The sequence below is a fragment of the Ischnura elegans genome, chromosome 9, assembly GCF_921293095.1.
Source record: "Ischnura elegans chromosome 9, ioIscEleg1.1, whole genome shotgun sequence".
NCBI classification, from domain to species: domain Eukaryota; kingdom Metazoa; phylum Arthropoda; class Insecta; order Odonata; family Coenagrionidae; genus Ischnura; species Ischnura elegans.
In genome coordinates, this window is record NC_060254.1 from 96,163,899 (window position 1) to 96,188,547 (window position 24,649).

At 36.9% G+C, this 24,649-nt stretch overlaps 1 protein-coding gene across 5 annotated transcripts in view; it reads left to right on the forward strand.

Annotated features, from left to right (window-relative positions):
• Positions 1-2,311: 2,311 nt before the first annotated feature.
• LOC124164864 (early endosome antigen 1-like) overlaps positions 2,312-24,649 on the forward strand; it is a 38,759-nt gene continuing 16,421 nt past the window's right edge. The window contains exons 1-9 of one of the 5 annotated variants that reach the window (XM_046542076.1): positions 2,313-3,166; positions 3,269-3,496; positions 5,234-5,438; positions 10,559-13,035; positions 13,553-13,801; positions 14,562-14,605; positions 15,033-15,160; positions 17,593-17,906; positions 20,096-20,194. In XM_046542076.1, coding sequence (XP_046398032.1) covers positions 2,483-3,166; positions 3,269-3,496; positions 5,234-5,438; positions 10,559-13,035; positions 13,553-13,801; positions 14,562-14,605; positions 15,033-15,160; positions 17,593-17,906; positions 20,096-20,194 — 4,428 coding nt within the window. In that variant the 5' untranslated portion in view covers positions 2,313-2,482. Of the gene's footprint in view, positions 3,167-3,268; positions 3,497-5,233; positions 5,439-10,558; positions 13,036-13,552; positions 13,802-14,561; positions 14,606-15,032; positions 15,161-17,592; positions 17,907-20,095; positions 20,195-24,649 lie in introns of all 5 variants that reach the window. The other 4 variants (XM_046542077.1, XM_046542078.1, XM_046542079.1 and 1 more) reach the window with 4 other exon arrangements.

Below are 24,649 nucleotides of genomic sequence, written 5' to 3' on the forward strand. Positions count from 1 at the left end.
TTGACATCACTTCACGCAATGAGAATAATACTTTCCAATTTCCATGAATACCTATGTACATATTCCTGGCAACTACAAACATTACATAAATATTTTACCTGAATCAAGTGATCATCAAGGTCTTGAAGGCTAATTTAATGTTATGAAAAGATAGCACCGATGGAGACTTTTTTGGTCTCTTTTTCAGACTTCGTCTTTCAGGAAAAATTGTACAAAAAAGCTTTAAGAATACGTTCAAGGAAGTAAAAAATATTTTAATGTTCACTTTTCTTATAATTATTCTTCGTATAATTGTGGAAAGATTTTAATTCACAATATTGAGTGTAGGCTCAACATCCTTGAGTTCAATACAAAATTTCACCTTATTCCCACCAAGACGCACGAACACCATCCTGTGCGATAATGATCCCGATTATCTTTTTCAGTGATGCAACCAGAGGCTTAATAGCTGTTTTATAAGCTCTGCCCAAACACTATATGCCTTTTTGCAGAAATACTATCAGCCTTAAGGGCACTCCTTCCTAGCAAATTTTCGGCAGACTGTTGATAAATAGTGGAAAGATTTTCATTCAGAGCATTGAGTGTATGTTCAACATCCTTAATGACCATCGATTTTGGTTTTTTTTTTAGTCCAGCCTTCTTATTTCGATGGGATCTGGTATGAAAGTCTTAATACCTTCATTCACTTTCCTCTTGTATCCAGAATTTGGGTCTTGATTGATCTTTTGGTAAGGACCTTCTGCAAGCAGTTCCATCTTCTTTTCGTAATCTTCTCTCCCTGCGATGACCATGGCACAGCTGGTACAATCTAAATGCGGTTATCTTTCAATTTTCAAAGGGCTTCCTTAGTGGTATTGTTTCTTGTTCTTGCTACTCATTCTAATTATTATTATTAGGCAGACATCTTGTCAGACTATCTTTGAGTCATTTGGAGACAGATGGTGCTTTCTACACTCCGATGATGTCCTCCACTGGTATTCTCTAAGGCATCAGCACATAATTTAATCCTTATCCAGGTCTTAGGTGATAATTAGACAAGCTCTGAACATTAGATTCCTGGTCTTTTAAAAACTGTTTAGTGATGGGGATCAGACGTTCCTTTGTGATACTAATTGATGATATAAGGCAATAAAGAGGCACCTACTTCCTTCGGAGGCGAGTTTACAAGCATGTATTATGTTGCTAAGAACTAGTGCACTAGGCATCAAAATCATCTGCATAAATGACACTGGTAGGATAAGGAAGAGTTGCAAGCTACGATATGCAATACGACAGGAGGATAGCAACGTCTGAGACAAATACATACCTCTTTGAGATATTGTGACACAAACAGTCAAAAACCAATGCTAGATGTTCGTCTGCCTAAGGGATCAAATGGCGAGTGTTGGTTCAACAACACCGTTAGGATTGCAGAAAAATCAGGCCGAGAATGACTCGCGAATTGATAGAATGTAACAATAGTAGCCGTATTAATGCTAAATAAATTCAATATCACGAGGGGAAATCCAATTTTCCACTCATAACCTTGTCGGCAAAATATATTGCCGCTCACAATGGCATTGTCATCACTATGTGCTGCAGAAGAATTTTCCGTATAAATACGATAATTACTATTTTCTTAGCCGTCTATGCAGGATGAGAGTGCTTCAATGAAGAGGATATTATTGTTTCAACCACCTTTTCCAAACTGGAAATTCAATTACACTTGAATTTGAACGTTGAATGCTTAAAAAACTGATAGAGACGCCCAAGGAAACTTCAATTTTTCATGCTAACTGAAAGGATGAAACACATATTTTCATCACGAACAGACAATTTTCTTCAAAATCGTCGTGGGATGTCATGCTGGTATGAACTGACATTGTATGGTATTCAATTGATTTTACGGTAGCACACTATCTTGCTAAGAATCCATTGCTAATGCCGCAATTCTTTGCTATTTGGTTTGGCGCCCTTCGTTTTATTTATTAATGCAGTACTGCAAAATAATAAGAATGGGTACTTCAAACAAGGCATTAAAACGTAAATATCACCAACGGAAATTCTAGAAATATCCTGGGCTCGGGATAAGCCATTTCGAACTTCTATCTAACATATTAGCAATTTTGGTCGGCTATTTACGGAAATGAACCCATAAAACCTATACTAAACCAGCTAACAGATCTCAAATCCATTCTAATCAAAAGATCATGACAATATTTTAAATCGAACTCCTGTAAAACATTGAAGACTTTACAAAAATAAAAAAAGAAGAACGAAATTGTCAATCGCAACGACCGCATCCGTTGATGACGTCAGTTGCAACGGAACCGCATTTGAACTGGAAATTGGACATGAAACTGCCTGATGAAAGTTGTGTTATTGAGAAGGGACAGTCTGAGGAATTTTAGGTGTTTGGGTATTGACCCTGGGTATTCTGTGTTTTTGGCGTGATTGAGGCGGAACTGCCTTTGCCGAGAGTGTCAGTAGTGAATGAAGCTCGATGTATTTACACAAGTGGAGTGAAGCCTTGGTTGATTGGGTCAATTGTCTTGCATTGACCCCCAAAATAATCGATCTGAGTGAACTTGAAAATGGGTTTTTCTTTTCCCTCCTATTGAAGAATGTGATTCCCGGTGGTGATCTCCCAGAAATCGACCCTGGTGTCAATGGGCTTGACGCTGTATTTTCCTACTTGGAGAATGAGTTTCCCCATTATGGTGTTCAGGATATAAAATCAGAAGGAAAGTCAGAAGTAGTGTATATTTCTTCATTGCTCCTCTTTTTATCGGTCACCAAAGGAGATAAGCCTTCTTATTTCTCACAACTTTGTCATGATTTACAACATGATTCACAGGTGAAAATAAAATGCTTTTTGGAATCTTGTATTGAGGCCAGTGACGGTCTCAATCATGCATTCCTAAAGTCAGTAATAGAGGGAGATTACGTTGCTATAGAGCAGAAATGCCAACGAACTCCGAAAAGACGCTCGGAAATCATGAAGACACCTCTGAAGGAGTTCTTGGATTCTCCACGTTTGACTGACAAGTTATCTAGGGATTTACGGAGGCTACAATCAGAAAAAGAAGCTTTGCAACTAGAAAAGATGGAACTCGAAGATGAATTAAGGACAGAGAAGGAAAAAAGGGAAGAATTGGAGGAAAATTTGTCCGAGAAGTCGGAGCAGGTAACTTTCATTCGGTTCTGTACTTCATTAACTATTGCATTGTGGGTCATTCGAATTATTTAATATTTTATTAATGCTACTATGTGAAATCTCTGTCTTCAGGTCGTTAAACTTAGAGAAGAACTGTTGGAATACGCTCAGAGCATGGATGAACTTATGAAGGGGGATGATGCGAACAATCTAGGGATGGTAGAAACCCTTGAATCAGAGCTGAAACGGCGAAAAAGATTCATGGATGTATTAGCTGAAGAAAGGGACATCTTGAGCCAAGAAAAGAATTCATTACAAGAGAAACAAGCGTTGTTACTGGAAAGGATGAAGAGGCTAGAGGTAAGATCATTTTCTATCCTCCATTCTTTCTTTATTCGTTTGCTCTTTTCAAATATTTTACAACGCTTATATCTCCAGTCTGGTTTTTTAAAGAAATGACAACCTCCATGTGAGGCTATTTCTGATGTCATCATGGGCTAGACCTTAAAAAGGTACCTAAATTAATTTGTCTTGACCAGAGCAATTACTTTTTGGAGCAAATATGATATGAAAAAAATGAAAAGATGGCATAGGACTGAATGTTTCACTGATTTTCTCTAAATTAATGAGATATGTTTGTTGTGGTATTGGCTCAAGCTTGTATATCTTATTTATTTCCAAAATACATGTAAATGTCTGAAGGCAATGAGATCAGCATTTAATTATCATTTGGATTTTCTCATCTGAAGACATTTTCTTTTTATCTAATTAAGAGCTCAACTTAATCGTTCCAAAAGAGGTAATTTATAATTGGCTGAGGAAGTTAATATTCCCTAGCCTTTTTACACCATTGACTAGAAGCTAGGAAAAGATTTCTAATGCTTGTGCTCCTTAGATACCTAATTATGTACATATCCACTTCTCTGGCCCAGAAAACTGTATGAAGAAGGCATGTGCTGATGCTCTCATGGCAAGTAAATATCTCCATTAACTCTTGTAGAAGCAAGAAAGGGGTTGTGATACCTTTGGTCATGATGTATGGGATATTTCATGTTTGTGTGGCCACAGAGCTGCTTTTTAAAACCTCATTCAATTCATTTCAGTAAAAATACCTAGATTTCATGAAACTGGCTGAAGCATTTGCCTTTCAAAATTCTATTGAAAGTCTAGATGTTATGCCATCGTAATGCCATTGAAGTCTAAGGAGTAAGATTAACTCTTTTTCTCCCTCTGTAATTAGCTTGATATCACTTCGGTTATCGTAATTTTTTTAAATACTGGCTGCTGTGCTGTTTGTATGTCAAGAAATTGTTTGTAAAGTTCTTTTTAATTTACATTTTTATCTGTGCTAGAGTACTGAGTAGTGATGAGCGATGTATCGCTAACTGTGATTGAATCACCATTATTGAAAAGTAACGATCACTCAGTGATTCAATACTAAAAATCACTGTGATTGGATCACTGGATTCGGTGATGAAAGCACAGGCTACTACCAAGTGATTGGCGATATATCGCTACCTGTGATTGAAGAGAAGTAGCCGATTACTGCCGGTGACTAAATCACTGCAACTGTGAATATGGTGAAGATAGCTTCAGCTGCTACCAACAGTATTATGAAGAATGTCTTAAATTCATCTTTTATGATAAGATATTCTTTACAAAATATACAGCTACTAACGATTTGAATCATTATGGTTTGAACATAAAATATGTTTTAAAAAATACCGACGGGATTTTAATGATTGCCCATAATCAATTCCTTTACCATATCAAATTTACTTTATTATCGTAGTATAAACTCTGAATCAGAACTATTCCCTCAAAAAAAAAAAAATTTTGCCTAATTTTCCAATAAGTTTATTCGTTCCTTTTGTGGAGAGCTCATTCATTGGAATTGGACAAAGTAGCAGGAATAGCAGTGCCACAAATCACCACTTACTTTTAAGAGTGATCATTCTCCTCGGTGATCCCGATCACAGTTTAGAATCACAGTTCCGCTTCTCACCAGTACTGAGTGAAGCATATTCTTTAACTCACTTTCAGAATTTCAGGCCGCACTCAACGATTCATACTTCATGTTTCTTCCTTTTTTTATAGGCCCAAGCAATAGACTCGGAGAGAGCTAATGAAAGTCTACAATTATCCCTCTCACTAAAGGAACAGGAATTATTGCATACCAAAACTTATTTGGGCGAGCTAAAAGAAAAGCTTCAGTTGATGTCTACCCAACACAATGCCAGTCTTGACTCTGATACATCACTTTCAGTCATTAATAACATCATGTCATCACCATTCTCAGAAGGTATGTCTTTTCATCGCTGGTATGCTTCTTATTCAATGCAATTCAAACTGTGCCACTTATTTTATTGTTGTGGTTTTTTTTTCTTTTATTGGTAACTAAGTTTGGAGGTAAATATTATTTCAACAACACAGCATTTCTGAGGGCACTGTAAATGTTAAATTTTAATTATTTGATAATTTTAGTTATCATTATTGTTACATGGCATGAATGTGGATTATTATTCAGGTTTGAATCCACTATTACTTAAGTCATCTGCACTTGAACCAAAGCGTGTATAATCTGTGGGTGAAGTCTTTATTCTTGAACTGAGCTCAAACCAGGATCCTCTGATTATAACCACTGTGAATGCCAATTACTCTCTCTGATTTTGATTTTGCTCTCTCCATGCAGTTGAGATCTCACATGCTGCCACACGTATAAGGCAGCCAAATATTTATATGGCATCACATTCCTTACTGTTTATGCCAAAATTCATATATCTTTAACCTTTTGAGGAATGAGCTATTTTGGTATGTTACCCCTATAAGTAAGGATTATTTTCTTTTTAAAATAAGGTAATGGATGTACTTGGTCTCTACAACTATTCTAAAGTATTGGTACTCAGTTGACCCCCGCTTGACAATTGTTTAGATCTTTGATGGTGTTAGCATACGATCAGAGCGAATTTTGCTTACACCTTTGCTAACTTTGTTTCCATTTGTACAAAATTTAATCTAATACAGTAAACTCCCGATTATCTGGGCTAATGATGAGGAGAGACGGCACGAATAATTGGAAAACACGGGTAATCCGAACTTTCACTTAAAAGTCTAGTAATGTTCATAATTTACCTAAAAAAACAATATATTATTATTTATGCAGTTACATATTCTGCTTTTTGGAGTGCTTCCTGGTCTCATTGAGAGCTTTCTTTGCCAGCTCACAATCTTTTTAGGGGTGATAATATGGCTGTAATCCAATCATTAATGCTCCATGTAAGGCCTGATTTCAAAAACCACACATCTGTGGCTGTGTGATCACGTATACAGAAAAGTGGTTTGCACGAATGCTTCAAAACCACTGCTCGACGTCGGAAAATACACCATCAGGCACCACGCCACGGTGTCACGTCTCGAACAAGTTGCGCGGGTTGCAACTGCCGCGGGACATGGATCCGTGATCACGGAGCACGGTCGCGCACTGCGAACCTTGGAAAACAGAAACATGGTACTCCCGTGAATGCAGCTAGCGCACGATCGCTTCCATATTACAAAGGGGATTCTAATGAAAGTAATAGGCCCGGTGTATTCTAGCATTAATGCATTACTTCCAGTGATTTTGCGTCGGATTTTATTTTTTTATTAAAATTGCAGAAAATATTGAGTGAGAGTGAAAATCATACACAGATAATCCGCAACCCGGATAAACCGCCGCTGGATAATCGGGAGTCTGCTGTATGCATGTAATTTACCCAAAATTAGTTAGTGAAATGATTTTTTTGGCATAGCAACCCTTGCATGTGCTGATTCTCATTGAACTGATTTCTTGTTGGGAAATATTTGAACGTATAATTGATTTTGCTTTATGATCGGTCCTTCACAACAGATTAATGTCATTAGGCAAGGGTCTGTTGTACTTTAATCATGGATTCAACTTTAAGGTGTACATAAATGAAGTGATAACGGCAGAGCTCACTCAAGGTTAAGCCACATGTGAATTCCACACCCTCAGGGGATAGTTCCTTTCCCTCTCCTCCTCCCTAGGAATTTTGTTTAAAGTGCTCAAGGGCTTCACCTGGGATTCAAAATCAGAACACTTCAGGCATTACTTAGGTGCCATGCCCACAAGCCACCCCATGACATACGTACTTAAAGTGATTGGGCTTGTCAGGCTCCACACTTCTACTTAGGGGTTGTATATATGTTTAACTCCTTAAGTGCTTCTGCTCAAAGTTATTTAAGACATTTATGTGTGGCAAGTATTACCTACAGAAAATCGTAATATTTTTCTTCTCCATGGGAAAATATTTCCTTTCTGTAGAAACATAAAATTGTGATTTCGCCAGTAGTGGCTCACTTAAATCCAGTGATGGCATTGGGATTTCCCTATCCTACTCCTTCCCGCTCTATCCTTTCCCTGGGGGCCTATGCCTGAGTTTTCACTTGCCTGCGAGTGAATGGTAACTAAGGGGTCACGTGACCTTTTCTCGAACTACGAGTGAATTTGGTATGCTCGAGTCGGGGGAGGGAGCTCGTACGTACGAAATTTCACTCCCTCATTCAAACCCAGTGAAAACCTTTTTCGAAGTAGGAGCAATAAGCAAACATGGCGATGGCACTATTGCGACTGCAAGTATTAGAAGACCTAGAAGAGGAAGAGCAAAGGATACGACGAGTTCCTCGTGCAATACGGGAACGGAAGTCGCCCTTTAATTTAGACAATTCCAAATTTATTAAATTATATCGTCTAACCAAAGAGGTGACCACGGAGCTTATCGCAAGTTTAACTCCATATTTGAGGGCCCCTTCGCGATCGTCAGCTCTATCGAAATAAAGGTTATTATCATGTATTAATGCTAATTTTGTCATATTGACGTATTATGCTTAAATATTTGCTACTAATAATACTAGTTTTGATAGCTAAAATGGACAAATAAGTGAAGTGGATGTGAAATAAACACCGCCATGAAGAAAAGTGGTATAAGTAATTGTGTATATCCAGGAAAAACTTATAATGTAATACCACTAGGTTAACCAAGAGTTAGTGAATTTAGTACTATATTAGCCCTTGTAGTACCAGGGAAATGGGAATTAAGTGATAGAGAATAATTTTTTTTCAAATTATTTATTTTTCATTTGAGGTAATAACTCTTCAGCTACATTTATCAATCTCCCTCCAAGCCTTTCAATTCCTTCCACCTTCCTCCTTTCCAACTGCACCCTTTATTTCCTACTCCAACTCCATCTTCTTCCTTTTTATTGCCACTTTCTCTGCTTCTAAGACCCCTCTCTACTGCCAACATCCTTCTCTTCCAGCAGCATCTTCTCTCTCACCACCTCAACCAACTGTCTGCTACCATCTTCGTTACTACTTGCATTCTTGAATCTAGGTTGTAAACAAATAGCAATTATTTCTATTGAATTGATAATTAACAATAGATACCATGGTGCTAAGTAAATCAGTTTCTTGTAATGTGAATGTTAACTGCTACTGGATTTTTTCGCAATTATTTAGAGTGGGTACACATAGGTAAATTCAATCATCACAAATTGTATATGATGTATTTGGACCAAAATTCACATTTAGGGAAGGCAAATTAATGCATTATTCATGGTTTTTATGATAATTGAAATTGCATTCTGCTTTATGCACACTTCTTTTCATGCAAGATTTCAAGTTACACAATTGATCTGGAAGGATGATCAAACCAAGATGAATTTAAATTACAATAATTTTAAGGGGTCATCCAAATTTTGCTGTTGACTTACATGTTAGAAAGTAAATATGTATAGTTGAACATTTACCGTCAAGTTTAAATGTTCTCATGTAAACATTATTGCTGAAAACAAGATAAGCTTCCAAATCCATCATCATACAGTTTTTTCAATAATTGTAATTACTTAGAAGTCATCTACTCATTAAACTCACACTTCACTCATTTAGCATTAACACTGATTCTCAGTTTCATCAAAGTTTTGCTTCGGGAAGTAACTATGCTACTTACAGCAACACGTAATAGATATCACGATCGGCCTTCTTAAGGTTTTTCGTTTATTTGTGATTGAACCAACCAATTTGTATTGCTTTCAACTTTCGCAATAATCGCATAAAAACTGGAAATGTCAAGAATAACAACCGCATGCACACCTCCTCCCGCTACTTAAATTCAGTATTATAAATTCAGCATAATTGAAAATAAATAAAAATTGATAGCTGTGACTGTGGACCTAATTCTTTTTAGATAATCATAAGCCCACCCCTAGGCGAAAGGTATTAATTACAGCATTTCATATGTGCGTAATTACGTGCGTTTTCATATTAATGAATTAATATGAAAACGCACGTAAAAAACCTTAATGATACAAAATTGCATCAGTCACACACTTAAAAAGATCGTCATGCAATCCTATACTGCGAGCCGTTTTTTTACTTTGAGAATAATCGAGTTCTACTACAGATATCTACAACAAGAACGTCATGCACTCACCTTCCGTTACTCTTTCCATGATTTGCGCACTCTGCACGCATTCAGCTTCATCGCTACTTCCTCCCACTGTCAGCAGCATCCTTGTGGGGTAGAAAACTTTCTCTTGGCAAGATATTTATTCGCTGAAATGGGACATTGGAAACATTAATATCAACACTAATGCAATAACTTATTTTCTAGGCAAGGCACACGATGTTAATTACCTTCAATGAACTCCATCAGCATTTCCTTCTGCTCCTTATTAACTTTGGACATGGCTGGTTCACTTCCAAAATGCCCTCGGTGAATGTGTAAATGAATTTGGCGTACTCGTAAAGCGTCATTAGCAATGCAGTTGTTGAAATCCTGGGAAAAATTATTCATACAGAAAGGTGGGCGATGATTGGTTGCAAGCTGTCCGGAAGCCCTATCCTACCGCCCCTACCGTTACCCTTCCGGCGTTGCCACGTCTTGATACAAGAATCTCCCTTCCCCCTCAGCCTGTTGACACGTTGCCATAAACAAATCATTTCTCCCTCGCACCACTCTCCTCGAAGATGATTTGGGCATACCAAATTCCTCCTTGAACGCTCGTAGTGCGAGATTGGTCGTGTGAGTGCATTCGCATACAAGATATTTCGAACGGACTCGGGCATAGGCCCCCTGGAGGCATCATCCAGCTCTCATTGCATTGGCGCCTCTTATCCTTTTCCCTTCCTCTGTCCATTCCCTCCGGTGGTATGAGGGTGAAAAGTCTCGGACTTACAGACCCGGCCCTCAGGAATGTAACCCACGAGCTTGCCCTGGGTCTTCATTTCCATTGTGACAAATATTACTTTAGTAGTTGAAGCAGTTGATGTGATTAACATATCCTGATTTAAGTTCATGTCAAGGTGAATAATTTTTAAGCTGTTCGCTCTAGCTTTGATCTTAAGTACTTTTCTTTTACTCTCAGGTGAACGTCTAAGCCAAGCAGTTGTTGATCTAAAACTGGCTGAAGTTGAAGCTGATAATGAGAGGCTGAAGTCACTCCTTGATGTAAATGAAGAACAGAGTCAGAAGTTGCGGTCACAGCTAGAGGAAGTGAAAGAGAAACTGGAGAAGGTTAAAATTGCACAAGAAGCTGCCATGGCTGAAAATAATAAAAAACAAGAGGAGCTAATTAAATGCATAGAGGAAAAGGAAGCCTTGAATGTAGCTCTTGTTAAGGCAAATGATAACATTTTTCTCCTCACGGAGACAAATTCTTGTCTAAAAGAAGATAATGATCAGCTAAAAAATAAAGTTGTTACCTTTGAAACCCAATGTTGTCAGCTGGAGAAGATTTTATCTTCCTTAGAAGATGACCTAAGACAGAAGCATGACGTGCAGCAAAATACACTTTTGCAGCTTGAAAAGGAAAAATGTGCTCTAGCTAGCAGTGAGTGTAAATATAAAGAGCTTCAGGAAAGAATGAATGTTTACTTAAGTGAAAAAGAAGAGCTCCAAGTTGCCCTGAAGAATCTTGAGGAAAATTATTCCATTTTAAATAATGAAAAACAATCATGTGTATCTGAAATATCTGAGATAAAAAATAAGTTAACTCTTGCTGATGAAAGCAACATAAGCCTAAAGGCAGAGAATTCTCTTTTAATTAAGGAAATCGATGAGAAACAAAAAAATGTTGAGGCAGCAGAGAAAGAATTGCAGGAATTTAAAAGTGAAGCTGAAGGTTTGAAAAGCATTGTTGCTGATGCAAAAATTGCCACTGATTACCTCAATGAAATTTTATTGCTGGAGAAACAAAAAAATATGGAAAGTGAAGAAACTTTGGAAAAATTTGTTGGAAGCTTAGAAGATGAGATGCAGTCAATTACCCAGTTAGAGGGCACTGAAAACCTCGTGTTCCCTCATGATATGAGAGTGGCAGAGAAATTGGACCCATTGTTAACCTTCTTCAAAAAATATCATCTTTCTAGCAGGAGTGACAGGGAAAATCTTGCATCAAAAAATGCATTGCTTGAAAAAGAGGTTCTGTGCCATAAAGATAGAGAGCAAGAGATGATGAATGATTTGGAAAATTGTAAGAAGCAGTTGTCTGATTCTTTTGCAGAGATTCACAGCCTACAAGCATGTGTAGCTGACTTGAAGACCAACCTGAAAAAACTGAATGAAGAACTATCTGAAAAGGAAAATGAGATTGCTATATCTTTGAAAGAAAAGGAAGAGCTTCAAGCATGTGTAGTGGACTTGAAGACCAACCTGAAACAACTGAATGAAGAACTATCTGAAAAGGAAAATCAGATTGCTATATCATTGAAAGAAAAGGAAGAACTTCAAGCATGTGTAGCTGACTTGAAGACCAACCTGAAACAACTGAATGAAGAACTATCTGAAAAGGAAAATCAGATTGCTATATCTTTGAAAGAAAAGGAAGAGCTTCAATCCTTGAGGGAAGATATGAAAGTGTATTTAGAAAGTCCTCACAGCAGCCATGATTTAACAAGAGTCCAGACAAATGCTGATATGAAATTGGGCTGTCAATTAGAAATTGATTCAGATATCACCAGAAATTTGGGAGTGGAAAGTAAATTGTGGCAAGTTATTAGGTCTGGAGAGGTAGTGGAAATGTTTGGTGAAAAAATGGACGAAAGGATTTCTCAGATATCTTGCAAAATTGCGGAACTGTGGGATGTGTTAGCTCGGGTGCAGTTGAAGTGTAATGAAGCATTTCTTACTGAAGGTTCTGGTGACGTAATGGGAAGAAATACTAAGCTATCAAAAGAACTTTGCATGCAGTTAGAGAAAATATTAATAAAAATGGAGAAACAGAAGGTGTCTTTGGAGCTAGAAAAAATGCATGCGATTCATAAAGCATTATCTGGGGTTTATAATGGGGTACATGGCACCTTTGATGTCTCACCTAGTCATGAGGATTGCAGCCATGCTGGAATTGGTGAGAAACCTACTTATATTTCATCAGATGACCAAGGGTTGGAAATTCCCAAGTCTTTGGAGCTTCTTGAGGACAAATTTGCTATTGCTTTAGCTGAAGTTGCGTCAACTGCAAATATATTTATGGAGGTGGAGCGAAGTTGTTCCAAGGCAGAAGATGCCCTAGAATACCTCAGGTCCCAGGGGAAACTAAGTAAGAAAATGATGGTTGATACGACTTACGAAAATAATTATGTGGAGGAGGATAAGTTCAATGCCCTGAAAACAGCGTACGAGGAAACAGTTACTGCTAGACTCCATTTGGAAAGAATATGTAGGGAGAATCAAGATGAACTTCACAAATGTCATGTAGAAAAGGTGGCTCTTCAAGAGGAAGTTGATCATTTGAAATGTGAACTAGAAATTTGTAGTAAGAAAATTGAGTGGATACGGGATGAAACAATGGAAGATGTGAGGAAAGAGTATGAAAAGAAGGTAGCACGAATGAAGAAGGCTATGGTGAGTACTTTTTTTCTTTAGGTATTTGGAGGCTTATATATAAAAGTATTTTGTTTTCTGTAGAGTGCATATTTGCAACTTGTTAAAGCATCAGCTGACTCTTTACAAATGTAAATATGGAATAATTAATTCTTCTCAATAAAAATTTCCAAATACAAATCTGGAATCTGGTAACAGTTTCAAAGGAAATGGGTGTCCATTGGTTTATTGAAACTAAGGAAAACTCTGTAAGGGCATTCCAGTCCATTCAGCCAAAATTGGAGGATTTTTTTATGAACAGTTAGTAGTTATTACATGTACTAAGTCTTTTTATTAGAAAGTCAGTCTTTTTGTCGTCAGCAAAGTTGCAAATTAGGCCACCTTTGTTGAATTGGCATGTACATTTTGATTGAATCATTCAAAGTAATTTGATGATATTTTTCCCTCCATAATTAAGTGGGAACAGTATATGTATTGAAACTTCATGTAATCCCATACTTTGATATGATGTGGTCTTAAGATCTCTTTACCTTTTCAGGAAATGGCATACCAAGAAGATTTTGAGAAATTTACTCAGGAAAGCGAACGCTGCAAGCAATTGCAAGAAAGTTGTAAGAAATACAAAAATTTGTTGCTGGAATGCCATAAAAATCTGTCAGATATGAAAGTGAAGCATAAAAACATGCAGCAAAAGATGGAAGCCTTAGAAAATAAAAATCATTCGCTTGAAGAAAAGCTATTTGAGTCCCAGTTGAACTTTGGTCGTAGTAATTTTAATAATTCAATGGTAAGTTCCTATTATTCACATGTTGTGACTTATTGATCACTATTTTTCAGAACTCATACCATTAAAGTTTCCACATTTCTTCATCGTTGTTGTAAAGTTCCTCATACAGCTCTGAGTTTGTAAGGTCCTCAGTGTTGGGTCAGATAAATGTAGAACACTATGGGGCTTTCTTAATATGTTTTTCAAATGGTTTTTAATGGTATAAAACATTGTCAATTTCCAAGCATCCCTGTGTCTTGGTAATGCAACCTGAATGGGCTTTAAAGTCTATCAGGCTGAAAGTGCTAGAAAATTCTTGAAATATATGTATTAAGAATTGCTACAGTGGGTATAAAAACTCATATTTTTGTGCTGTGATGCAAACTATGCCATAAAGTTGCAATTATTGAGTGCTGAACTCTGGATATCACCCTGGAAAATGAAGCAATCCCCTTGGAAAACGTATAAACATGGAATTTGTTTATCTTTATGCAGTTGACACTCTGATTAGGGAATTTCATACTAAACAAAGCCTCTAAAATTAATGGGAATGTTCTGAAACTAATTGTTTCAATTCATTTTAGTTGAACAGACTATCGAGCTGTGCAACTCTTTCTACTCCATGAATATCTATAAATACATATATGTCTGGAATGAAACTATTCAATGTCTCAAGAAGGAATATCTGATTACAAAAAAGGTTACTGCTTAGATTTTTGTGGATGTAATTTATTATTAATATTGAAAATGTATTAATTTATTCTTTTTTACTTCCCTCTAGAGTTTGGAGTTGAATAGAAGTCAGTCTGCGGAACAATTGTCCACGTAAGTCATCATTTTAGCAATGCGAGAATACAGTTTGGAGTGCATGAGAATTAGACCTTGCCTATTGACTTATTAAATTTGAAATACTTTTAACCAAGAAGTTAATCCATGATCATTCATAAATATATGTATTAAGAATTGCATTGTATGCATTTGTCTCTTACTTTTTGCCTTTACTTATTTTACATATATTTTATCGTTTAATCCATTTTATCATTTCATCGACATATTCAGATGACAAGGCGTGTGTTAAAATTAAGGTTAATGTTGAAATTTTTCCTGTTGACTCTGTTGATTGTAAGATTACTACTGGTGGACTCTGGGTTTGTAAGAGTTTTTATTTTTCTTGAGCCCATTCTAGTTAATGGGGTGTGCATGAAAAATGTGTGGTTAGTATTGAATCTGTATGTACATATTTACTTTTTAGGTATTTTGCCAGAGGAGATCTTGGAGCATTAGAGAGTATGAAGTTCTCATCTGAAAATCGTCTTTATCCCCTTAATGCTAGTGGTTTCTCCAAAGGAAGTGGTCGTGGTAATCTTCCTTCAGGTATGGGTAAGTAGAAATGCACTGTAGTGAACTGCATGGCACTTGCACTATGCATGTCACTAGACATCAGTAAATGGTATGAGCATTATTTTATTTCATTCCGATTTGACACTTTTGGTGTGGTTCATGAGGAATACCTATGTTTTTTTATTGGGAGTACTCTGACGTAGTCTCTGATTTAGTCTCTAGTACATCATTTATTTTTGTGTCATGTTGTAATGAATTAGATGGTTATGAGTACGATATAGTGTATCTCCATCAACCTACCAACCATTAAGTGCAGAAGCATGTATGGTATGGTAAGAGTTTCGGAGTTAGATCAGGAATGTCAACTCGGGTCTGGGAATCTATGAAGGGCAAAGGCACTGCTGGTTTGCAGTCTTTCAATCACTGACAAAATAAAATTATGAAATGAATTCTATTGGTAGCATTTTAATTAAATGTGTAGTTCCAAGATATTTTTCATTTAGATTGCCCAGAGTGGACAGGACACTGCTTTCCTATAAATTTAACCAATCTTCTGGAATGATACTTGGTGTATCGTATTTGCAACGATTGCATAGTTGATTGAAATGCAGGCTGAAATGATAAATGTCATTTGACTGTTGTAAAGAAAAACGTCATCATTGTTTTTCTACTTGAATATGTTTTTCAAAATCTCCCAATTTCCAACCTCTATGGATCCATTTCGGCAGCCGTCAGCCCTTCACTTGAAGTATACAGTTGCCAATAACTCTGAAAGTATTATTGTGTTGTGCCAACATTTCATTTTTAACATGAGAATACTTTGAAATTTTCATTGAAATTAATTTGCTCCATTTCTTGGTAGAACCCTTACACCATGTATCAGATTTAATGGCATATGTTATAGAATTAACAGTGCATATTGTGTTCAGGTAAAAATCTTACAGCAACTAAAGAAAATTGAGATGTTTTTCTCTTCTCTTGGGCAGTGTTTTATTTATGTAGTGATTGTGTATGCATAGTTTTGAATCACAAATTATTTTTAATTCATCTGTAAAGAATGAATTTCAGTAGTATCTTAGATTTCACTGAGCTGCTAATGTTTGTAAACTGATGCCTGTCATTAGTCATTTACTCAGAGCTTGGAGTTCATTTTTGCTTTTGAATAACTTTTTCCCTTAGGCTTTAACCTTCCGTCAGGTGCAATATTGGAATTAGCTCTTAGCATGGCTCAGTGGTATATTTTCAAAGTTTAAAGCACCATTGTTAGTGTAGTCGAACACTTACATGATGTATTTTGTGGTATTCATTTACCTCTTGATACGCCATTATAAAGCCCGGGACTGATCCAGCAAGGTGCGCTTTAACGTGCTCTTTATGCTATTAAGTATTATTATATGTAATGTATTTTGGCATGTGAATTCTATAAGATCAGTGTCTTTTTATTTGGCTATCTTATTTATCTAGGAATGCTTTTATTTTGGTTAATTTTGCCATTATTTTTCTTAATTAAGCTGAATAATCCGCCACTGATCTGTAGGCATAGATGCAAAAAGTAAAATGTTTCATAGAGCATGTCAAATCAAAAAGCTACTACATATAAGTTTCAAGGGTCTTTGCTGCCTAGTGGCGTGGAGAAATGAAAAAAAAACTCCTGATGTGCCTGTCAGATCCATTGCACCTGACAGAAGGTTAATAATGTTCTGGTTGTATTGAATTTTGTTTATTGTTGTTTACTTATGGTGATGTGGTTTAAGATTTTAGCTGCAGCACATTATCAGGCAAAGCACCCTTAATGTTATTCTTCATTCACTGCACTGAAGGCTTTACTTATCATAAAAAATTAACTCATTGTATTGTAGAAAAGAGCTAGGGTGAAGTATATTTTTTAGGTTCTCCACCAGGTCAAGTCATCCTTTGTTACATACTGCCCATGTTGCATGGTTGGCAATGCATTACTCATCCTACTGTTCATGCATTAAACTTTAAGTTACCATGTATGACACGAAAAACGAAAGTATTTTCTTCTCATTATGGAAAATTGAAAAAAAAAGTAAATGAAATACTTTATTTAGTCCATTTTCAATAGTACAGTTTATTACTATCCTGATTCTTCTCCTTCTTCATGAGTATAAAATTTAATGTATATTAAATTTCAACAAACAAAACAAATGCTATTATCGTAGTCAGTGAATGCATCATGTGATCTCAGATTTTGTCATGTTATTTTTGATTCCGTGAATAGTAGCACCCCACTTGTATATGTTCACTCTGAGTTGCTAGTGATGACCGGCCTTTAAAATGAAGGTATCTTTTTTTCTCAAACCAAGATTAGTGTTTTTGTGTGTTGTGGACAATCTATGTACTTGGAAATTTCCTCATTGCTTGTATTTATGCTTAAGAAGAGGCTGTAGTGTACTGTCTCAATTATTTTCACTTAATTTATTTTTCCCTTATTCTAAATAATTAATTAGGCCAAGTCTTCTGTACAGAAGATGAAGAAGGAGAGTCTTTCAATGCTACATTCCTTTCCGACCTGAAGGAAGGAAGATGTGAAGTTCCTCAAAACTCAGCTCCTATGCACAGGAAAACGCTGGCTGTGCTGCAAGAGCCAAATTTACACACCAGAACTGAAGACAACAGATCTCGGGTATATGAAGACACCCCTAACAAAAGACTCAAAGAGCTGGTGCGTCGGAACACTTTGTGCCTTCCTCATTTGAAGTCATCGTATCCAGCGGAGACTCAAACTCAAGATCCACGGAACTTCCCAGAAGACTCATTAAAGGTACTATTATATTTTACTCATAATTTGTTGCCGTAATGTCAATATATTCAAATTTCATTTTAGTTGTTGATTGGTAGAAAGTGCTATGCTTCATCAATTAGCGGACAAAACTTCATTTCATTTGATTAATAACTCCATATTAATGTGTGTTAATTGCCTTTTAATTTCATTAGAAACATGATTTACACATTTTGATTTCGAACTCTGTTTATTACTTAATGTCATGTCTTGATTGTGTTGAGAAAATTTTTATTTTACCTACCATTAAATTTATATGTATACACCCATGTCTCGTATAGCGCAATTTCGATTAGCGCAATTTCGATATAGCACAAATTCGTTCCTCGGGGAAACATTGCAACGCAGTGAAGCCTAATCACAAATCTTAAACTCTCTCATGATAAAACGTGAACTTGCGCTAAGTACACACAAAATCGCTATCATTTTACGCATATTAATATTATTGCTTGCCTCAAATCTTCTTTTTTGTTTATTATTAATCGAAATCCGTCGCTGTGCAATGGCCAAAAGTATTACTCGTCATTAGGTCCAGATAGCCGGCCTACCGAAGTAATTTATCTCGTCTCCTTAGCAGAGTGATAATAGTTAATTTAGATCATTAATTGAGCGTGGGGCTAGTGGAAATGAGTTTTTTTTAAGCAATACTGTTTGAGACGTAATTTTTACCGTCATAGGTTATCGGGCGATTGACTTCCAGGTAGAGGGTCTACGCTAAAGCCGTCAAGGTCATCGGATTTTCACGGGGGAGAAATGGAGCGGTGGCCGAGTTGCGTATGAATGGCATCAACACATAAAAGGGTCGGCTATAGAGTCTCAAACACAATGGCTTCGTTCCCTCCCCGCAGTCGTAGGCCCTCTGCGTCTCAGGAATACAGTTCAGCAGTAGAGGGTGATTTCGATAGAGCCATACAGAGTAAAAACCAAAAGAAAATGGCAAAAAATAGGAATGCGGGTAGAAAAATCAAGAATTTATCAAGTAAAACCATAAACCTAGAAGAAAAATTGAAAGAGGTCAATTGCTTTGAAAATGGAGAGCGTCAAAGCGATATTGCGCGGAAGTTTAAACGCACGATGCCTTATTCTGAATGAAGACGAAGTTAAAACATCAGTGACCTCAGCCGCACCAACTTCAACCAAGCGGTCTACACATACGGAAAGTTCATAGTGAATCAGTACAAAAAGACGAGAGTGGCAATCGCTCCGAGACATTTAGTGAAAGCTCCGGTTGGTTCCAGTATTTAAACGGCAAGCAGGTATTTTCAGTGCGGCGATATCAGGTGAATCTGCAAGTGCTGATAACGCAGTCACCGCAACATTTTCTGATGAACTCCAAGCTGTGACTGAAAGTGTCTCCTTTCCCCCTCAACTAGTTTTTAGTGTTGACGAGACGATATTCTTTTGGAAAAGAATGCATTCTCGTTCATTCATTTTCAGGGAAGGAAAACCTGGGTCAGGTTTCAAGGCATTTAAAGACTGTTTCACGTAGCTGCTAATGACTCGTAGGACTTCAAATTAAAATGATTTAACATTCATAAACTCCGCTAGCTGTGAAATGGCGTTCAAAGTAGCATTTTCTTGTTATTTCGATGAGCGGCAAAAGGGCCTGGGTGACACAATAGTTGTTTTTAGACTGGTCTGAAAAATCGTCAACTGCCGGCAATGCATTACGAACACCTGAGATAGCAGATGTTAGCCCACCCGCACGACAGAAGCGAATTTCAAAAGCATGTAAGAATTTTTTTAACGTGAATGAAAGTATTGGAAAGCTTGCATACTATCTTTAAAGATATTTTAAACTATAAACATTTATATAAATAATGTTTTCTGAGGCTATTTATGGGAATATATATGTTTTAGAGGAAATTCAATACCCAGGACCTGTGCTACCAGGAACGCATCCCTATCTTCCCAATGTTAAAACGCTCTCGTATAACGCAAATTCGTATAGCGCAAAGACCCCAAGGAACGCATCCCTTGCGCTATACGAGACATGGGTGTATATGTATTCCTTCACTGTCTGATATTCTCTGCTCCCAAATACAGTAGTTGGTTTATTCACAGCCTCTTTTCTCTGATCCATAGGCTCGGGCAACCTGGAATACCTCAATATGCTTTTATTTTCAGGTTATTCCTTGTTATCTGTGTAATTTTCCTGTTATTCCTTCCAGAGTTCGTCTCTCAAAGCCCCTCTTCTCAGTGGACCTCAGCAAAGAAGATTTAGTGGTAACATCGGCGGGGACTTGAGGCGAAAGAAAGATAAAGGACAGGTTGTTAATTATGCATTTCAAGTCAGGGTGGCCAGTAATTAAAATATCGAAATAAGTTATTGATAAAGAAATATCTCCATATTTAATTTAAATGAGTTGGAGTTTTAAATAATATTTTTTTGTTGATTGGAGAAGTAAAAATGTATTTATGAGTGCATGCAGACTTTTAACCTTTAAGCATGTTGTGCATGAAATTTGTGGAATCAGACGAGGCATTAAGGAAACTGTGAGGACTCGAAGTGAAAGCATCAGGCTCATGCTTTTTCCGTAGACTTCATTTTACTGGCACATCCCCCATTTTGTTCCCATGAGGCTGAATACCTTACCTTGGGCTTATCAGTTTGAGGTGTTGGCTGAAGCTTTGATGTATATTTGTCTTTTTTTCATTGAATGGAATTTTTACTCAGATCATGAAAGTAACATAAGTAATAATCAAATCTATACGCAATTTATTTCATCGTGTATTGCTGTTGAATTTGAGTTATCATGCAGTAAAACATCGTTTAACTGGTGATATAAATTATGGAAGCATGTATCTTTTAGAAGGTTTTATACAATTTTGCAAACTTTTCTATGTCATCCAGGAAAAATTACAATCATGTGAGCCATTTAAAAGAAGCCCCTATGCTCAGTTTGGCTTCCAAGGTTGTGGGGAGAATAGAATCTTATTTGCATGGTGCAGTTTAAGTTGCTGATGATTCTTCATGATGGCAAAAACTGTGTCAAATGCAGTGTCCTATTCCATTACCTAACCCATCTTTGCTAAGGGGAATGGTGGAGGGGGAAAGAAGTATGTAATGTCTCACGCTGTTCAAAACTGACTCACAGTTTCTCGGTGAACGAAGGGTTAAATGAAACAAGGCTAGATAACATAATTATGAAGTAAACTACATGAAGAGGTAAACTTTTTCTTCATCAAAGGGGATGTTGAGAAAAGTTGGTCAGTGACCCCAGAGTTTGACAATTTGGTTGGTAGAATACTGTCAGACTGTCACCATCAAGATTTCCCTCCCTATTTTTGTATATCTCCACACTCTTTCATTTTCCTCTTAGATATTTTTTTTTAACTGGTGGTATTGTTTTCATTAATAGTTATGGAATTTTTCTGGACCAACCACTGTTAGATCGATTTTAATCCAATAAGTATGTACTCAGTATTTGACATCAAGTTGAGGAAAATGAGGTGTCATGTGTAGACAAAGCAGTCAGCTGATTCAAAGATCCTGGTGCTGCGGAAGATAAATATCAAAGAAGCACCACCTGCCAGTGACACAGCGAGGGGGGGTTTTAGGGGATAAAATCCCCCACAGAGCTCAGAGACATTTTTTTAGTTTAATCCATTTTACATAATTGGATTGATATTACTGATAGAATAGTGTAAGGATTAATAAAATATCCCTCAGTAAGCCATAAAACTCACCATTTAGAACCATTTATCTTAAAAATCCACAATTTACTAATCTCGCACCTACCGCCTATCCTGGTGGGTATTCCATACCCCCACACATCTTGGTATTAGTTGCATCGTAACCCCCCCAGCCTTAATTCCTAGCTATGCCCCTGCCACCTGCTACATTTATGTTACTGTTGCAACAATTTGATGATACATAATATTTTTGCTATATGTGGTAAATTCAAATAGGAGAGATTATTCCAGGCTATAAGCTATCTTAGCCCATCCAGTACCTGGTTATAAAGGCATTTATAGTTAAAAGGCAGTAGCATGGTTAGTTTTAATTGCTCACTGAAATGAATGTGATCTCGACACCATAAGTATTATAATTCCTGAATGCTATTGATCTGGGTTATTATTGATCTTCTCCTGTAGATTTTCAGCTCCCCTGCCATTAATGTAACTCAGCCAAAACTTGCATTTCTAAAATTAGTGTAGTTGACATTAATTTTTAACAACTGTTTAGAGATATGTATTAAGTTAAAAAATTACATTTACTTTTTAGACCTATCACCAGAACACTTTTTCTTATTTGCAACACCTTATTTTGATTGAAATTTCTATTTAATTTTGGAACCTTTGGAAGAATTCAATTGTTTTCAATTCATTTCAAGGTTTCTTTTTCTCTTCCAGATTTTGGAAAAAATTAATTTCAAAGGCTCTTCCCTCCTTTACATTCTTCAGGCCATCAGTTTTTTTCATTTTCCATTCTGTCTTCTTCCTTCTCACATTTACATATCTTCATTTAATGGAAAATTATTGAGTTTTAGAGAGGTAGAATTTATTTTACCCTTAATTTCTCTCTTCTCATTCACTTTCTAGAAGATCCCAAAATGAGACAGAAGTTCAGGCTTCTTGTCAGTTATCCTTAGGATTTTCTTTTATTTATATCCCCATAATTTGGCTGTCCTACATTGGCCACTGGCAGGAAATTTAGGTGGTCAGTGGAAAGAAATGCATGAATTCCCCAAGGCTGTACTCTAACTGGGCAAAAAAGGGGGAACAGGAAGGGGAGTAAATAAGGTGGTTTTCGTGGGTTATTAAGGATGACAATGAGGTGAAAAACAACAATTTAAATGTATTTTTTCCAAGAAGCGACTGTATCGATGATCACTCATCACTCAACTTTTATCGCTATCGGATCAAGTCAGCTACAGTTGCTCCTAGAAAAGTGAACTTTAAACTGTAAACTGAATAATACACACAAACTTGCAAGCTCAGTCATCACTTAGCAGATTTGTCAAGAAAAACGAAACTTTTGCGTAGGTCTCAATCACTCAGGTTTGCCAAGCTTTCGATTAAGCCAGTGACCCCCACACATTAATGAATTAGGCAAAAAACAAATAAAATTAAGAACTACACGTTCTCCCACACATTCCTTGCAGATTTGCTCCAAAATGAACGTAAGGGAAAAACACATGCACCCACACAAGTTTGTGAAGCTTTCACTTACACCAGTGATCCACTCTCACTAATTAAATAAGCAAAAAAACAAAGAAAATTAATAAGCATATGCTATTAACACGCGCCTGATGGATTTGCTCTAAGGAAAAAATTCTGCCTGAGAAAGATGCACAAGTTTGCAAAACCTTAGCTCATGCCCGTGACCGTCAAGCTCCCTGGAATGAGTGGAAAGAGTTTTAAGCAGGGATGGCAAGTGAAACGAAACAAATGTTTCTTTTCAACCTGGAGGGAAATGAAAATATTGGGCCTAGGCTTAGTTTCGTTCCTGCACGAAATTAAAATCACCAAGGAGTTTAATTTCGACCCGGGATGAAACTTTACTCCCGGGAATGAAACTGAATTAATCGAAGCTCTGCTGCTCATAGTAAAGTTTCGATCCCAAAAGTTGAGTGGAGGGGGATAAGAGAGAATAGTTTTGTCCCATTACGTTTGACATATGTGTAGAGAGGTTAAAACATTGACCAAAGAAATCGAATGGCCAGTTTGCGTTCACTTTTCTCCTGTTAGTGGTAAAAATATGAGTTCCCCATGCATCTAATGGCAGTAGGCCAAGCCTCTACTTCATAAAACCATATTTCGTACTCAGTACGTGGGTCAAAACTAAGCCCTTCGAAGGTGAAGCACGTGGTCCCTCCAGTGCGGAGCATTATCTGCATTTTGTTTCATCCCAGAGTTTTAGTTTAGTTCCGAACCGAAGTAGTTTTGATTCCGATTTCATTCCGACCCTGAGTTTGACTTCCTGGGTTTAAATCCATTTCGCTTTGTTTCCACGTTTCGCTCCCGGGAGCAAAACTATCGAAATTTTACTGGTTTTGACTTTTGTTTTGTTGCTATTGCCATCCCTGGTTTTAAGTACCCAAGAATAATCTCCAATACCTGGTTTTTCCCCTGCCAAGCAGGCCTCCTCAAAAGTGGCCAGTGATTGTATGAGGGGTGATGGGAAAAATTATTCCATTCTAATTAAAAAAAAGTCCATTTGCGGGGGTGATCATCAAATAGAGGTGGCTATTTGGATAGGATTATCTGAATTTACTTGTTGCCAGTGAGATAAACGATTTTAGTTAAAACAGAGTATTTTCTACCATCACACTAGGTGGTTTAACTTCTTTAATGGTGTTAAGTTTACCTGAACTCAAGCCCTTACTTTGCAATAATCTTAATAATGGCATACAATAAGTATGTTTGACAATAGCAGTTGTGAATACAGTGAGTCCTCGTTTAACGTCACCTACCGCTCCTGAAAAATGTGACGATAAATGAAATGACGTTAATCGAAGCATAATATCCCATAAAAACAATGTAAAAATTGAATATCGGTTCCTAAACCACACAATTCCTATGCGAAAAAATTTTAGCGTATCATATCTGGGGCATTTTTTACGATGGGAATGCCAAACTATGTCATAAATACGAGTTCCTGTCTTCAGTGACGACAATAGCAGCAGTGACATAAATCCTTCTCCATTTCTGTATTTTCCCGCATTTGCTTTTCGGCTTCGCTATAGTGCGGAGTGCGGTCCAATGAATGCTACCAGACG